We start from the raw sequence: 18,344 nt of genomic DNA, 5'->3' as shown, positions 1-18,344 counted from the left end.
GCACAGTAGGTGGCGACGTGCACCTGAAACCTTTGTTTGCAGACCGCCATGATATCAACGAAGAAGAACGGCTGGATAAGCAGGTTGGTCGGGAAGAGAGAAGCAATGTCATATCGCGTGTCATCACTGCTCTATCATAAGGAGAATGTCTGCTCTGCTTCTCGGAAATCATTAGTGAGGATGTGGACATTTAGTCAACCATAGATTAAAAACAAATCAGATTTTATTGTGGTAGGTTCCCTACATTGTAGCCACATTAGCACAATCAATCTCCTGTCCCTTTGCTAAAGATAATTTTTTGACTGCATTAAGTCATATATTAAAGTTAGGAAGTTAGTGTGAGAAATGGTTTTTTAAACCAGTTTGTCAAGGTTCATCTATTGTTCTTGAAGAGGCACTATGGGAGTAGTCTGGGTAGCAGTCGGCTTCACTATCATTCCCCTTCTTGCCACTCCTTGTCATGCTAAACAACTTTCGCATATGACACAGTACAAGGAGTGGAATGTTATCTAACTAGACAGTAGCTAGGCGGCAGGTATCCTAGAGATTAGAGCGTTGGGCCAGTAGATGGAATCCCCGAGCTGACAAGGTAAAAATCTGTCGTTCTGCCCCTGAACAAGGCAGTTTAACCCACTGTTCCTAGGTCATCATTGTAAATAATAATTTGTTCTTAACTGACTTGCCTAGTTAAATAAAGAAAACAGGCTACTATGGGAGCACAGCTTTTGAAACAACTGTCGAACTATTTAGACCATCCTATCAACCAATCAGGGCTGTGTATGTAAATATCTTCAAATGTGTTTCCTAACGCCCACATGATGAGACTGACCATTTGAAAAGCCAAAGGAGGCTCAGAGACATACATTCTTTTCATTAAATAAGCACACACTGTGATTTATTTGACTTACAGTAGTGATTTGAAAAACAGGTACACAAATATAATCTGCTTAAATAGACAGTGCATCAACAATAATTCGAACACAATACCACCACATCAATAAAGATGTATTTAGTGATGGAGAATACCATTCACAAGGTTTTAGAGCTTTTGCCAAAAAATGATCTTTGGTGTCTGGTTACAACAGAACATTGCCTTAAACTAAAATGAACTGTAGACCTACATCCTGTTGCTCATTTTTGTTTATACAGGTTAAATCTTTCATAGTATTAGCTCCTGAAAGTAGGTTGTTGGGCCAATGCACAAGTTTGTGTGCATGTAGGATGCAAAGACATGGAATTTTGACAACAAACGAAGGACTGTGCAGATTCAGTAATACAAGCCTTGAATCAAAGACAAGAAATCAGCAAAGCACAATAGCAATATAACTGTTTATTCTGTACATTATGATTCCAAAGTGGACTGATTTTCAAATAAAATTACAACGCACACATTTCTTGACATGTTGTCAACAACTGTCAAATTTGAAAATAAAGTAGCTGATATTCACATGTACTATGGCACATTATTTTTGCACTATATCAGCTCTAAAACACCTAAATAGCATAACACCACATAGATATGGCTATTTACTGAATTTAGCCATGCACCAAACTCAATCAGAAGCTGGCATTCCTTTCATTGTGAATAACAAGATACATCTATACTGACAATGACTGATGATGTACTGTGCAACAAAAAGGAGAAACTAAAGGACTAGCATGGAACACATTTTTGAATATTCATAGCTGTTTTCAAACAGAGATTTAGATTTATCCATTTTACCCATATATTTATCCGTAATAATCATAATAATCAGTAAGGTATTTCTTTGGTTAGTCAGAAGCAAAGGCATTTCAAGCCCAGGTGGATTAAGTGGTAGGCTGAGGGAGGGTTACACTCCACTCTGTAGCGTGATCCAGGACTGTTCTCTGGTGGAGAGGATGCTGAACGCAGGGTACACAGCCTCTCTGAACACAGCCCTGAACGTGTGCAGATGTTCCCGACGGTCCTTGGTGCTGTGGAAGATTAGTGTTCCCCCCTCATAGTCCAGAGCCACCTCCACCCTCAGTGGCTGATTGGCCATCTCCGCCAGCGCCACGTTTGAGGAGGCATGGCACGCCGTCAGCTTCTTGTTCTTCCACTGCAAACGCCAGGAGGCCGGGTTATGCCCCAGCCGGCTGTGGTCACCCTTCCTGGGCATGCTCTTGTAGCACAAGCCCATTGACCACATGCTCTGGTCGCCCACCTCCACCACCCAGATGTGCTCCCCACTGGTGAAGCCCTGGGAGCACAGGACCTGGGGTGCGGTACTGAACCTCTCTGGGTTATCAGCGTAGGCCTGCTTGGTACCGCTGTACTTGACTGTCTGCAGGTCGTTGGAGAGCAGCAGGCTGGTGTGGGCTGTGCTGAGGTTAAAGGTCAGCTCCAGAGGGTTTAGCAGGACGTGGACAGACTGGAGGAGCCGAGCCATCTCTGCCCTGAAGTCCTCCATCCTAAGGCTGGCCTGGAGCCGTTTGGGGTTCAGAGGGACCTTGTTGGGCACTCTGGCCACGGTACCCGTCACGACCTCCCTGAGCTGGGGCTCAATTAGCAGGAACCTGTTGATGAACAGACACTTCTCTGTCTCTGTGAGGGCCTCAGTGGTGCGCTGGTGGGCCTCCATCAGCTGCTGCTTCTGTTCTTCTAGAAGCCCCAGGTCACTCTGCCAGCTCTCCCTCTGACGGCCTCTCTCCTTTTCCAGCAGCAGGCTCATCCTGTCTTTGTACCTGCTCACCAGGCTGGCCATGTTGTCCATCAAATCCACAGACTTGGACAGCAGCTTGTCTCCCACAGCCTCAGAGGTGCCCTGGTCCTCAGCAGCCCTCTGTAGCAGGGTCTCGGTCAGCTGCAGCCTGTTGGCCACCGCCTTGCTCTGAATCTCCAGGGCCCGCCTCATTTCTTCCTCGGCTGCCTCGAACGTCAGGACATCATGATTCTGGTGGGTGCCCTCAATGAAGCAGTTGGCGCAGAGAGAGGTCATGTCGCTGGCGCAGAAGTACTCCAGCAGGCGTCCGTGGATGGCACAACCTCTCTGGCCCAGCTCAGTCTGGGGCTCCACCAAGTCATGGGTCCTGAAGGACCCTCTCTCAGTGTGGTGCTGCAGGTGCCTGGCACACAGGGACACCTCACACTTTAGGCAGGTCTTGATGGCCAGTGTCTCTAAGTCCAGGCAGTGGTCACAGCGCACCTTCAGCGGCTCTCTCTTCAGGTGGTCTGCTGGCGCAACGGCCCTGTAGCCTTCTATGATGCCGCAGAGCTTGAAGTTCCTTTGCAGTGTCTCTGTACCGCCGTACTCTTCTCTGCACTCAGGGCATTGAGGCAGGCTCTTCTCTCCACCGCTGACATCTGTAGCCTTCTGAATGCAGGCCAGGCAGTAGTTATGGCCACAGGGCAGATACACAGGATCCGTGTAGAGCTGCAGGCAGATAGGGCAGCTGAGCTCATGTTCTAACAGCTCCTTTGGTTTAGACAGAGGCATGGTCCTTCCTTATTCACTTTAATTCTCCACACTGGACTCTACACACACTGAAGAGACCGAGGGAATGAGAGCAAGTCAAGGAAGTAAGCTTTGATATCTGCTGGTAAAGCAAAGTTGAAATGTGTGCTGAGCAACATTCCGAGAGGTTATTGTCCCAAGATTCCTGCCATTAGGGGCAGTCCTTGACAGTAAGCTGCCAGTACACATTGTAATTAAAATGTGTTCTGAATCCAATAACCAAAAGTCTTAAAAAATATATAACTCAGTCACAATGATTGAAACCCCTCCGTCACATTGAGGAAACTGCAATGTGAGATGGGGGAACTCAGTATTGTACATACTGTATAAACACGTGTAGCATCGTACTGTGTTTACTGTAAACACCTCACTCTAAAAAAAATGTGTTTTGTTTTATGTTTGTACAGAGGTCACAAGGTTTAATTGAGGTCGATAAGAAGAGGTCTCTATTTTTTGTTTATTTATTTAGCATGCTAAAAATAAGCAAACCTCAAATTCAGTGCAGGGTTCAAGACTAAACAGGGAAGTAAAAAAAGGTCAAAAGTCCAGCAAGTTCAAGTTTGTTTATTTGTCATATACACATGACATACTTGTCAGTGACAAGTGACAAGGGGCTTGTCAGTTGGCCCTCCTGGTGGCCCTCCTGGTGAAAAATGACATACATCATTACAAAAAACATATGGCCTAGATAACAAACAACAAACAGACTGATGAAACAAATTAAACATTAGGCCTATCTTTTTTAGTATATTCATATCATGGAATTGTGCCGTTGAAATGTTTCTGCACAAAATAACAACAATAAACAGACTAGTTTTCATGCATTGTATCTTGGATATTGACAGTATGTCAGGGAGAGTATCAAAAATACATCCTAGGATCACTATCCACCCCCCATCCACTCCTAATCCACTGTTAGAGGGACTTTGGCGTCCTCTGCTGGATGTCTGGACCGGGACTTGACTTTGACTGTGCTACAGTGGTTTGAAGAGAATAGTGCGCCGCTATAATGGCAGTTGTAATTGAGTTGAGTTGTAATTTATAAATGGTCATTTAGGTAGTAAGAGGCTGATAGTTTACTGTAAGAACAAAGGAAAAACCTGATTTGCGAGGGCATGTGCCATTTCGCAGTGCATATTAAAACTCCAATGGCACCACAGGTACCAAACTCCTGGTAATAAGCTGGGCTTTAAAGTGGCTCCACAGGTACCAAGCTCCTGGTAATAAGCTGGGCTTTGAAGTGGCTCCACAGGTACCAAGCTCCTGGTAATAAGCTGGGCTTTGAAGTGGCTCCACAGGTACCAAGCTCCTGGTAATAAACTGGGCTTTGAAGTGGCTCCACAGGTACCAAACTCCTGGTAGTAAGCTGGGCTTTGAAGTGGCTCCACAGATACCAAACTCCTGGTAGTAAGCTGGGCTTTGAAGTGGCACCAAGGTACCAAGCTCCTGGTAATAAGCCGGGCTTTGAAGTGGCACCACTTTCTTTATTAATTTTATTGCGCCCCCTTCTCCAAAATGACAGAGAGAGAGAGAGAGAGAGAGAGAGAGAGAGAGATTGGTCGGAAATCCTTGGAAAGAATCAGTAAGACCTGCATATTTTTTGAGGTTTATTAACTTTATCCATAAAAGTGGATTCTAAAGCCCCCATCTTGGAACAGTAAAGAAACAGATGTTTTTTCTAACATTAAGAGGGATTTTACAAAAGCCAACTTCAAGTTCCTCAAATGTGGAACATATCCCACAGATATTCAAGCAACGTCAATTATAAAGAACACACCACTTTTATTCCTACTACCTGTACATACTGATACTGTACATGCTGTTTGCTATACAGTAGTTCACTTAACACAGTACTACCTTTTAGGCTTCTACTTCTATCAAACATGTATTTACATTTCCTAAGGTATCACGAGAATGCAGGCAATTAACTGTCTGTCATTTTGAAACTTTTAGATATGTTAAGGAGCCAATGAGATTTCAGTAGTTCAGAAACACAGACAATAAAGCTTATTCACTGCAACTGTCTGTTATCCAAGCCGTGCCCATTCCTGCTCTAACCATAACATTAGTGGATACCCCTCTGACCCTGACCTGTGTCCAATCTATATCACCTCTGCCCCTGCTGCACCCGCTCAGCATACCCAAACTTTAGACGTGCAGCCCCCTTCCCCCTCAAAGCCTGCCCACAGGAAGTGTCTCTTTACTGGAGGAAATGGAGGCCAGATGTGGGGGTGTCCCACAGCTTTGGGCAGTGGGGTGAACAGTGCCTCTGTCAAAGGAGGGAGGGGATAGTGTCCCTGTTGGAATTTGTGCAATTCATCACTTTGTTAGCTTCTATTCTTTGGGATTGGTCTGAGTGTTATTTAAAAGTATCTGGCATGTGGAAAACAAACAGTAATTGAACGTGCAATCGAGTTTTGCTTCAAGGCTGCCAACGTTTCACACACAAAATATTGCAAGAATAATTGAAAACTCCCTATGTTGAGTCATATCTCACTCACCACCTTCCACAATGTATATTAAATAGGGACTCTGACTGCAAAATGAGTTCTCAGGAAATGAGATATCAAAGCAGTGTGTTTGCAGCCATCGTTAAATCTTAGTGGGTTACACTTTGGAGATCTCTGCTTCACGACTGCTCATTTCTTTTGTTGAATTCGATGTAGACTGAGGTCACAGCTAAAGCATGATACATTCCTGTGGATGTCAGCCATGCTATAATATAGACATGCTCCCTCACTCACAGCAGTTCCACTGTGTCTTACTCTGATACGCTAACTGTGAGCTGCTTCAGTCCATTTACAAGTAGATTTAGCAGAACTGGTGGGTTCAGAACTATTTCCAGTCAAGTTGTCTTTTCCAGCATTTTTGGTTTTGATGGTCACAGTTTTGATGTCTTTTCATTGTTTGGTGTGTTGACCACCGCAAAGAAAAGAGAGAGAGAGAGAGAGAGTAAAAAAGAGAAAATAGTGGCCGAAACATTATGTCACATCCCTGACGAGGAAATGAAATGTGCAACATCAATCAGGCAGAGTAGAGATCAAAGAGCGCCCTACACCCTCCATCTGGTTCTGTTTGGGGAGACTTTTCTCTCCCTGCCTCTCTCCTTCGTTCGTTCCCTTTTTCTTCTCTGAGCGTGGGTCCTTTTCCTGTCAGGCATTCCACCATGTTACAGAGACAATGACATAGTGACACGCGAGGTAGAACCAGCCAGAGGACGACATCTGCCTGTTCTTAAACACCTCTCCTTTTATATCTGAACTGTTTCTCTGATTGAATAAAGGTATCAGGTATAGTCATGCCCTGTCATCACATCTATATATCAAATGATGAAGTAATGTTTGTGTTACTGGGATGTTGGTGTATATATGCATGTCTGTCTATGCATGTGGTGCATGTGTGTGTGTGTAAGGGCATGTAGGTGTGTATGTGTGTGTGTGCATATGCGCCAGGGTGTGTATATAACCTCATCATGGGATAATATATTTTGCCGTCTCTCTCAGTGGAAATATTTAGGCTAAGTCCTCGTTTGAGCGTGCAGTTCAAACAGGAGAAGTAAGATTTCTTCCCTTTTCCAGACGTCGGCTATCTCTGGGGGGGGGGGGGGCTTCCATACAACACAGGCCATTGTGAGCACGCTTGGCCCCTCTCTAGAAATGTGCTGTGTATATGTGTGTTTATATCGACCCTGGTATCAATTTTCCATTATTCCATTAGCTCTGAGATATTTATTTTTACGGTGAGGGTGTTCAATGGGATTGTGATTTATAAATAGTTTGATCATTCACAGGCGTCTTGATGACTCCGGAAAGGACACACAAGCTGGTTTGTTTAAAGAGCTACATTTGAAATGGACCTTTACATTCCTGAATGGTACACACAACATAATGAATGCATTCTGCCTCCTAACAATGACACCCAATTGTCCAGATGCTGTGCATCTACACCCTTTGAAGATAATGTTGTTTGTTTATACTAGGCTTAGACATTGACCAGTGTTGGGTATACATTCAGGAGGTCAGTTTCCTGATGACACCAATGGAATGATTTAAAATCCACAGCCTTGTTAATCCACAGCCTGACACATGTTAATGATGTATTTATAGGTTAGACAGTAGTAGGTGTTTGTTTATTGTAAGTATCTAGACATTAAGAAGTTTCTTCAGAGAATAACCCAAACCTCATACTAAATGCACTCAAGTGATTTAATGTATTAACATTGCATCTGTAGTGCGACACAATTCAATATTCCTGATGTATATTAAGGAAACTTTTAAGTTGGAGGGCGTTCATTGAACTGTTTTGGACTGAAAATCAAACAATCGTTTTTGTTCTTTGAGTTGTGGATATGTGCCATATTTGAGAACCTACTGATGGTGGTAGAACTGAAGGCTGTGTTCTTGTTCTGGCACAGAGGATGAAACAAAGGTTCCCAGAGGCACCCATTGGATTCAGAACCTCTCATTCTTTCCTTTGCTTGAGCTAATTTTGCTATTAGACTTCACTGCTACTCTGGTATGCCAGTTTCCCCTTTAGCCTACTGCTCAGAACACTGCGCCAAGACTCCAGTAAAATAAAACCAATCTGAAAACACTGTCGCTGATACTTGTTCTGATTTACAAAACAAATGAAACTGTGGAACTGAATCCAGTGAAACTGTGCATTTGTTGTATACTTCATCCAGAGTATGGGCAGATGATTTGGGTATGTAGGCTACAGACGAAAGATAACAATAACCTAGTACCATAGTATATATCCACCTAAAACTACTGACATCTTTCATTATTCGAAGAAAACTGGGCACACTGATGAGGAGTTATAGTATATCATGTATTGTCTTGATTTAAAACGGTAAAGGGAAGCACTTTTGAAGCCTCTCTCTTTTGACTTTCAAGTATTTCCTACGTTCCAAAATCCCAAAGAATTGATGATGGTGTTGAGTTGTGGAGACTTTAGAAGGGAAAAAGGGTGTGGGGGAGGGGAGGGGAACGACTTGTTTTGAAAGAAATCTGGAACCTATAAACTTGGACAACTTCTACGAGGAAAAAAAACGCCAGAATATCCCCATCTGATTGGTCAACCCACGTGCCTTTGTCTCCGCCTCAGCCCTTTACCCTTACCAATCACCAAACGCATTCTCTTCCTGTTATGCTTGGCCTGGCTCTGCCTTAGAACCCAGCTGAGCCAATCTGTGGAACAGATGGGTGGGACTTACAAGTTCCATCCTCTTTCTTCTTTAAAAAGCCAGATGCAGGTTGGCTGCTGTCTTACATTGATCTAGGATACTAGATGCAACTGCTGTTCTGAATGTAGCGAGCAGATAGTAGTATTAGATTGTTGTCATGCCTAGGTGTAGGCAACATATGGATTTCCAATACTGAGAATTGATTATTTTTTCCATTCGCTTTCTCTTGCTAGCAGACCTGGCAGATCACTTTGGGTACTTCTATATACAGGCTTGCCAGAAAAGAGAGAAACTAAAGGGGGCATAGCACATAAGAGGGCCTTAAGGAGAGAACAGAGGAGTGGGATAGAAACAGTGTAGCTGTAGAAACAGGGTTAGGTAGATAGACTGCCATGAGAGAGGATCCGTCAAGCTGTGGTGAATACCCTGAGGGAGGGGTGGTGTCCAGCGAGGAGGAGCCAGACTGTGCTCCAATCAAATACCCTGTGGTGCTGGTAACACCAGGGGCCGGCGGGCGCAAGAGTGTCACCAGGAAAGACAACATTTCATCGCCAACAGAGGACAACAAGTCAACGACAGGAGGGCCTCCCAGTCTGATCCCATCAGGACCCAAGAGGCCTAAGAAGAGTCCCCAGCCCTCCCTGTCTCCTCTCCCCATCCCAGGCCAGCCCCTGGAGGACCCTCAGCACCAACGGGTGATCGCCAATGTACGGGAGCGCCAAAGGACGCAGTCCCTGAACGACGCCTTTGCCTCGCTGCGGAAGATCATCCCCACGCTCCCCTCAGACAAGCTGAGCAAGATCCAGATCCTAAAGCTGGCCTCGCGTTACATTGACTTCCTCTACCAGGTCCTGCAGAGCGACGAGATGGATGCCAAGCTGGCCAGCTGTAACTACCTAGCCCACGAGAGACTCAGCTATGCATTCTCGGTGTGGAGGATGGAGGGGGCCTGGTCCATGTCCGCTACCCACTAGCCCTGTCACCTACCTCTCTAACACCCCCTCCCTCCTCTCCTGCCCCAGCCAATCTCCCATGACCTCTGACCCCTGCTCTCTGACCCTCATCCTCACATCATCTAACTCTTATCATTCTACACACCAGGTATGCACTCCGACTGCCGAGATACAAACCATACAATACATACTCAATATTATCTTTCCAAAGCAAAATCTCACTGTTTTATATTGCATGCAAAGAAGTACTAATTGAACTGATCTGCTGAAGGCGATCAGATATAAACATAGGACAACACCTGGTGTTTTATTAGAGTATTGAATGCCATGCTGGACATTTGTCAGAATGAAACGCAGTAACTACTACCAAGTAAGTGAATCACAAGGGAGGGTCATAGGACAGCACATCTTAGGTTACCATAATTCTCTTTTTACATTCAAGGTATAACAGTAACTTTTCTACAAGATCAGTTAATATTGAACATGTATATAAAATAGTAGCTTGATGTATCCCATGATTATCATCAGCACTATGGACCTAATAGGAGGATGTAGAGCTGTTATTTCATACATTTTGTAACAAATAGTGTTGAACTCTGACAAATCGCTCCATTACAGTAGGTATCTTCTTTTTATTATCTACACACATACAAATTTAATTTTGACCAGAAATCATGAACATAATCATATGCAACTTCTTCATAGACTTGATGTCATTATCCCATAGTCTCATACATAACTCATTGTATCCCATAGTCTCATTGTATCCCATAGTCTCATACATAACTCATTGTATCCTATAGTCTCATACATAACTCATTGTATCCCATAGTCGCATACATAACTCATTGTATCCCATAGTCTCATACATAACTCATTGTATCCCAGTCTCATACATAACTCATTGCATCCCATAGTCTCATACATAACTCATTGTATCCCATAGTCTCATTGTATCCCATAGTCTCATACATAACTCATTGTATCCCATAGTCTCATACATAACTCATTGTATCCCATAGTCTCATACATAACTCATTGTATCCCATAGTCTCATTGTATCCCATAGTCTCATACATAACTTATTGTATCCCATAGTCTCTTACATAACTCATTGTATCCCATAGTCTCATTGTATCCCATAGTCTCATACATAACTCATTGTATCCCATAGTCTCATACATAACTCATTGTATCCCATAGTCTCATTGTATCCCATAGTCTCATACATAACTTATTGTATCCCATAGTCTCATACATAACTCATTGTATCCCATAGTCTCATTGTATCCCATAGTCTCATACATAACTCATTGTATCCCATAGTCTCATACATAACTCATTGTATCCCATAGTCTCATTGTATCCCATAGTCTCATACATAACTCATTGTATCCCATAGTCTCATACATAACTCATTGTATCCCATAGCCTCATACATAACTCATTGTATCCCATAGTCTCATATATTTCCTAGACACTGATCTATTCATAACAATCTACATTAGAAGCCAAATTCTTGTGGAAAAAGTAATATTACAAGTTTCACTTTCCAACAAAAAAACAATTCCATTTATTTATTTTGGTGCAAAAACCTTCCTTTGAAATACTTTCCTTTCATTTTGGCTTAAACTTGCTACGTTGCACGAAAATTAGATTGTTTTTGTTGAGCCTTGTCAAGAACTAACTGGTTGTGAGAAACCATGCAGCAGTCAGCTATCAAAGGAGAAGTGATGGCTGTCTTACTGCACTCCCACAAACCACAGAGTTTGATGAAAGTGGTGTCATTGATTCGTCCAGTTACACCGATCCATGTTGAAGACGGCTGTCAGACGCCTCATCAGTGGCTGTGCCTCCCTTCACCAGTAGCCACACATTTGGCCTTTGCCATTTGAAACCACTGCTTTACCCACTTCATTCCCAATGCAGGAAAAACCCCGGAACATATCATTAAACTGTCCACAAGATGTACCATTACCATGCTTCTGAGGGAAGTATTATTCATAGTACATTCAGCACAGTGAGTTCCTACAACCTAGCCCACGTTGACAAGTTCTTTTCTGTGACATTCACAAATAATACTGTCCTCTAAATATTGCGTTTGAGGTGAATGAAAGCTACATACCCTTTAAATCGCTTACTTAATACCATGTGAAATGAAAGTGGCCTGTATAGGCGGCTAGATATGAGAAATGCATTCTCAGACAGTGTTTGTTGGGATGGTCATTGTTATGGTTCAGTCTTCAAGCTGACTTTGAAGGAAGACTTTCTTTGCTCCTTTCTCGTTAGGGTCCTGCAGTATTCTCCAGTTAGTCTGCTGAGCTTTTTCTGTTCATCTTTGTATTCATATACATGTGAATACAGTATGCACATGTTCTCCCTGCTGTTCTGTGTGGTTGCTTTGGTATGTGTGTTTGTATGCCACATAAATACAGATTTTTTTAGGCATCAATGTGTATCCGTGTCTTTCAAGATGGCCGCTATAGCTCACCAGTTGTTGCACCGCTGTCAGATGGCTTCCTTATTAATTAAGGAGATCAAATACACATGGGTGTTTTAGCCTGCGTTGGTCTCATCGCTAAACGTATTGCCACACACTTTGGCTTTCGATTGACCGTCTGTTCTAAGTTTATACTTATATTTGAGGTTACTTTTGTCTTTTATATGCATGTTTATTGATATTATCCAGTTCCATTTAATAGAAATACCACATTTTACAAGGACATGGTCAACATAACACCCAGCACTGACCTCTAAACAAAACAGGGGCAGGGAAAATGGACATAAACAGCTTAATACTAAAGGGAGTTTTTATGCCCATGACTTTTTCCCCTGGGAGTTGAACCAGTTTAACTGTTAGAGAGTACAGAGGGATTTTGTTATGCATCATGGACTAATCATTTGTGCTTTCTTCAACACAAAAGGAAATGGCATATTTTTCATGACGTAACACTTGCAGAATGTTTGAAGCACGTAGCACTTACAGAATCTTGTGTCTGTCTCCCCAGCACCGTACCAAGGCGACTGAGAAGCCTCCACCTGTTGGTCTGCAATCCCTTTGTTTACTGGTTTGGACCTACACCTCTGGACCAACTAAATCAAAGATATGAGCCTGCCCTCACTCTGGAGAGGTACTGTAGAGAGACTTAGCTTCCTCGAGCCCACACAGAATCTATGGGACAATGATTCAGAGCTACTAGCAGGTCTAGAAGAGGGACAACTATAGAGTTTTAGGACCTGGAAATTGCAACCTGTGACTTGGAAGCAATTTGGTAAACAAATGTAAGTTGCAGTTATTAATGGGAATATTCCTATTGTAGTGTGACTACATGTAGTACAGAACTGTTTGTAAACCAACATACAATTCCTCATTAAAAGGGAATCAGTTGGTGTAAGATAATAAAATGAGTACTTGAGCATCTTTGAAGCATATTTCTCAGCCCCATCTTATTACCAATCTCACCTTAAAGCATACACCCTGTACTGCGACTACACCAGAATGGACAAGTCCACCATCAGCACCCAAAATGAATGGCCAAACATTTGGAGATGGATGATGACACAGTAACATTTCTAAACGCCAAATGCATAAGAAATACAGCGGTTATCCTTCTTTGAGTTTGTGTTTTAAAGTACCTGGGTTAGCAGATGATCCACGTGTTATCCTGTCAGCATAAATGAGTGCTCTATAGCACAGACTTCCTTAATGAGGGCCAAGTGTCTGCTCAGGCAGACCAGGGTATAATTGCCCATAAAGCTGTTGTTCTTTTGGGGGAAATAAGGCCTCTAAAATATTTATTGGTTGTCTGGTTGGAAAGAAATCCTATGATATGCCCAACCACAGAAGCACATGTGGATACATGTATTAGTGGACCAGGAAAGTACACCGTATATCCAACAACAATTCTGTACACACAAAAATTACCATTAAAAAATTTAATTAAGAGAAAAACAGTACAAAATAGACATCCTTTCTATACATACATAGGAAATATGTAGGAAAAAATTAACACAAGGTAAATAAAAAGTATGAAAAAAAGACTGTTATTCTTAACTCCAGTTAGTGAAGGCTACCAATACTTGACTCAAGGCACATGCGTGATGTATTTTGGTCTTGAGTATCTATTTACAGTGACTTTAAGAAACAGAGCATAAAAAGGACAATATTAAAGGAAATCAAGAGGAGTGGCCCACTTGTCACTAAGACAATAAGAGTGTTGCCCATAGGCCCCTGGAAGTCTTTACAGGAGAGGTCATGTACAGTATCCAACACACTTTGTCTAACATTACTTCATAGACAACAGATACCCACTGGTGTACTACGAGACAGAGAGCACAGGCACTGTTCTACGAGAATATGAATAATGGTGGTTACTTCTATTTCTTTTTATACAAGTCTTTGAGGGGATCTTACAGGCAAACATTGCCCAGAGTCTTGAAAACAACCACCCCAAAACAAATAGTTAGTACAAACAATAATGAATATTGAAAACTGGCAATGGCCTCCTACACACATATACAGATATGGATTTTTATTTCAACCTGTTTGCTACAGTACAAAAGTAGTCCTGCAGCAAACAGGAAAAGTGAATTATGTGGATTATAATTAAATGGACAGTATTGTAGAGATTGATACGTTTTTTTTGTTTTAAAAGTTGACTTTTTATTTATACCTCAAATACACTATAAAGGTTTAAATTTCCTGCATTTCAGGAAAGTTCTCCGGCAACAGGGTGATCAAATTACAATCCTACATCTGTAGCCATCCACAGTGGTTGGTACAGAGTATAGTAAGAAATGACTATAAGACTTGTTAGCATGGTTATCGTTATCTCCCTCTCAACGACAACTAGGGTAGAGGATAAACCTATGGTTAGAGAAAAATGTTTAGTTAAGACAAGATTGACGTGTATCACCAGCGTACATGCCCCTGTACTGGCGCACCAGCAGAGAGAGTATGTTCCTGAAAAAATATGCCTTGTAAATGCCTTCTTTCTGCAGTGGTCAGAAGTGGATGCTCTCTCTCACTCTTCTCTTCGATTTTCAACAGAGAAAACACAGTAATACACATTAATAGAGAGCTCATGATACATTTAGACATTTAGCCACATTCCATAGAAGTATGGGGTCATATACAAAATAATATTGTGAATCTGAAAACAAATGTCAATTTCTCAATTTGATGGTGGACAGTTTTTTTTTTCATCCACTGAAGAACCTCTAAAAACAAGTGCAATCTAGATGAAATGCTCATTAAGACAAACTACATAACCCCAGAATGAATATAGAAAATGAAACAGTGGAATGTGCTACACATTTCAATTCAAAACAAAAACAATCTACACTAGACATGAACACACAAAAAAGGTCTCAGGCCATGTTAACAAACTACAGATACAGTATATCTGAAAATCTATAATCAGCATGATGTCAAGTACTGCATCATACATACAACTGGAGTACAAGAGAGACTTCCTACACAAGGCCTAAGGGAGAAGTATGCACCATCATAGTAAAGCCACATCTCCATCAGTGGAGGCTCCTCAGAGGAGGAAGGGGAGGACCATCCTCAGTGAATATCATAAAATTGAATGAATTAGATAAAACTATACTATTCACGTCACCAAATAATGAATTAAAACACACTGTTTTGCAATGAATGTCTACAGTAGCCTCAACAGCACTCTGTAGGGTAGCACCATGGTGTAGCACCATGGTCCATCCTCCTCTGGGTACATTGACTTGTCCTCCAACCTATCTGAGCTCTTGCAACATGAACTTACATGTCCACCCAAACAAAGGATCAGAGAATTAATTTAGTAGTGAACGCATAAGCTAGAGCTAGCTAGCACTGCAGTGCATAACATGTGGCGAGTAGTTAACTCAAAGAGAGAAAGACACTAGTTGAACAGTTTTGAACAAATTAATTTCTTCCAAAATATAGGAGAAGCAAGAGAGTCATTTTTTTCACTTTCACTTACTTAGCTAGCCTATGCAGCTATCTAGTTTAGCCTGCTAAAATACTCTTCTCTGACAGAGGGATGCTATGTTAGCTAGCTGGCTATGACTATCCAACAAAACACTGGAACTCTTCCAAGTTAAGGTAAGATTTTGGTTTTACAAATGTATTTCCCCCGGGGCCCGCCGGTGCAGGTGCTAAACTGGGTTTACTGACGCATTAGTTATATTAGCTGACGTTGACTATGACGTTACTTTAGCTAATATGGTGACAACGATGTAGGCTGTGTGTAGCGGTTCTGATATAGTTTGGCTTGGAAAGTTTTTTTTTGCCTGGTCACATTCAGCTGATGTGTTGTGCATTGAAGTCCACAAGCGAAAGGTGAGAGGAGGAGAGCGCATAGAAGCGAGAAGGAATACAACATGGCTACTATGAAAGTGAACTGTATTTACGCGTGATCAGGGGTGTATTCATTCTGCTGTAAAACGTTTCTTAAACGGAAGCAAACAGAACGAAATGGGGATAAACACACCTGAATTTGTCCAATAGAAACTTGTTTGCAACTGTTAGACTAATGATTACACCCTAGATGCAGGCAAGAGTGTGCAAGGTGATATTGAATGTGTCACTGTGTGTCCATGTGTCACGGTCTGTCACCTCAAATGCTTCTCTCGACCAGTGTGCACCTACGTTGTAAACTTTCATTCATAGGCTAGGTTGTAGCAACATGATGGGTATAGGTAACATTTGAGTATCATGAAGTAGCCTAAACCTATCGCTGTTACAGTGAACTGTGTGAATGGAAAAGGAATGACAGTCATCCAATATGCTGTAATAGAAATAAGGCCATGCTCATAAAAAAAGAAATCGTCCTCCCTCATTTTAAATGGCACCGACCACCACTGACCTCCATAGTGCTAACAGTAATAGTATTTTGGTTGGTCCACGAAACAAACAGAGCAACACCATAAAGAAGGTTTTCACAAAAAATAATACACTCAGTTTAACTGTTATTCAACTCTGCTTGATATTACTGTCCGTGGATAATATCAAGGGAACTGAACTGTCAAATGAATGTACACAGTAAATGTCTATCCGCAGGTCAAAAGTCTGGTCCTGCAAAAACAAACATCAACGTACAGTAACACCGTAACCACACTGGTCCATCTGCAGTAATACAGTCCCACTGCAGCCATGTTGAAGAGCGGTTTCTTTGGGAGATCTCCATGAAGTGCATTAGAGCCTTTGACTAGCATCATAAACAATACAATGGCATAGGAATGAACATAGAACTAGTATTTCCTTCCAAACAGTGGTAGGTCTTCAGCTCTTCATAAGATTCATTGGTTTAATTGTTCCTGTTCATCCAGTTTGTATACTATATATCCTCGAGACAGGAGGTATAATTTTGGTCCTCATCATGTCAGTGGTAAGACATAAAGGGAAATAGCGTGCATGTCTACAATGCCTTTCTGAGTGTGTGTGTTTGTGTGTGTCCCTGCCAACAATATATAAAGACACTTGTCTATGAACAGCAGTGGAAAGTATTCGTAATACAATCTGGCCAAACAGGATTTTTTTTGAAAATGCACTTCGTATAAATACTCAATGTGTATACATGCCGGTAGAAATGTAGAATTCATAAGTCTTCTTTTTAGAATGTGAGTGGATTTTAGAGGACAACAATATCTTCCAATCTTCAAAGTTTAACAGATAATTAAATAATCTAGAACTTGAGTTTCCCCGAGGTTTGGAATTTTCAACGGTTCACATTACGGAATGCACAGTGCAAAAACAAAAACAACAGATAAAACCACAGTCATCCTTATCTTCATTTTCTTCTTATTTTTTGTATTTTTTTTAGTGGTTAAACTATTAATGACATCATCGAGGACCGACTGAGCCATTCAACAGTTGCCAGGTGCTGGCCGGTCCCCTCCAGGCTATCGCTCTCTCCCTCTGTCCGTCCAGGGCCTTCCTCAGACTGACTGGGTTCTGCTCTGCTCACTGACACAACAGACACCCACAGACATGGTGCTAAGAAGTCCCTCCTTCAGGGCCACATCTTCCTTTCGTCTCTATGGCCTGTATTATTCACAGACACTGGGGAAATAAGACAGTGGATGGGAAGTATTTCTTTACTGTAAGTGCCTCCATCAGACCTTTATGTCTGTAGTTGTTTTAAAGGCCAAAGAGTGGTCAATATGACGGCACACGGCTGGTATGGACGTGTCCTTCTGAATACACACAATAAAAATGACTCTGTCTTGCTAGGGCTAGACCACGGACAGAGTCAAATAATCAGCTGTTTGAGAGAACATCTTTTACCTCACATATACACTGACAGGTCTTTGGTGTGGCTGAGCAGGCTACATTAGTTCCACTGTGTTGAGTTCACTCTTCGCTGTGTTAAGTTGCACTGCATACAGTCTTAGGAGAATGGACGGTGGTCTTTGAGGCACTGTGTGGCTTTAAGGTCTCATTGGTTAAGGCAGAGTTCCACAGTCTACACTCTTCCCCCTCGTCGTGTGACAGGGCAGGATCTCCACGGCTATTGGGACGTCCTGAAGGAGAGGTCTCTGAGGTCAACAGTCAGCATCTTTCACATGGAATCGTCGTCATGCTCCATAGGCTCGTCGGGGAGGCTGGAGGGCAAACACATAGAGAAGATGGTTAGGAAAAGCATCATGCATCATATTTGTATAGTACTGTACATGGGAGTCTGCCCTTTACTCTGAGAGTGTTAAGGAGTGTTTGAGAGTGTTTAGTAG

General features: G+C 42.2%; 3 protein-coding genes across 7 annotated transcripts in view; 1 reads left to right on the top strand and 2 right to left on the bottom strand.

Annotated features, from left to right (window-relative positions):
- Window positions 1-1,057: 1,057 nt before the first annotated feature.
- Window positions 1,058-3,487, bottom strand: LOC139367675 (E3 ubiquitin/ISG15 ligase TRIM25-like). The gene has a single exon (XM_071105958.1). It carries the CDS (start codon window positions 3,456-3,458, stop codon window positions 1,833-1,835), a length of 1,626 nt encoding a protein of 541 aa, XP_070962059.1. The 5' UTR covers window positions 3,459-3,487; the 3' UTR covers window positions 1,058-1,832.
- Window positions 3,488-8,740: 5,253 nt separating this feature from the next.
- Window positions 8,741-14,890, top strand: LOC139368635 (twist-related protein 2-like). Its single transcript, XM_071107753.1, has 2 exons — window positions 8,741-9,762; window positions 12,623-14,890. The coding sequence occupies exon 1, from the start codon at window positions 9,054-9,056 to the stop codon at window positions 9,633-9,635; it is 582 nt and encodes a 193-aa protein (XP_070963854.1). The 5' UTR covers window positions 8,741-9,053; the 3' UTR covers window positions 9,636-9,762; window positions 12,623-14,890.
- LOC139368634 (histone deacetylase 7-like) overlaps window positions 13,536-18,344 on the bottom strand; it is a 70,411-nt gene continuing 65,602 nt past the window's right edge. For 3 of the 5 annotated variants that reach the window (XM_071107748.1, XM_071107751.1, XM_071107750.1), the window contains exon 26: window positions 13,536-18,218. In XM_071107748.1, coding sequence (XP_070963849.1) covers window positions 18,176-18,218 — 43 coding nt within the window. In that variant the 3' untranslated portion in view covers window positions 13,536-18,175. The remainder of the gene's footprint in view (window positions 18,219-18,344) is intronic. The other 2 variants (XM_071107749.1, XM_071107752.1) reach the window with 1 other exon arrangement.

This window comes from Oncorhynchus clarkii, chromosome 16 (assembly GCF_045791955.1).
Source record: "Oncorhynchus clarkii lewisi isolate Uvic-CL-2024 chromosome 16, UVic_Ocla_1.0, whole genome shotgun sequence".
In the NCBI taxonomy this organism is placed as follows: Eukaryota; Metazoa; Chordata; class Actinopteri; order Salmoniformes; family Salmonidae; genus Oncorhynchus; species Oncorhynchus clarkii.
This window is presented reverse-complemented; position numbering and strand designations above follow the sequence as displayed.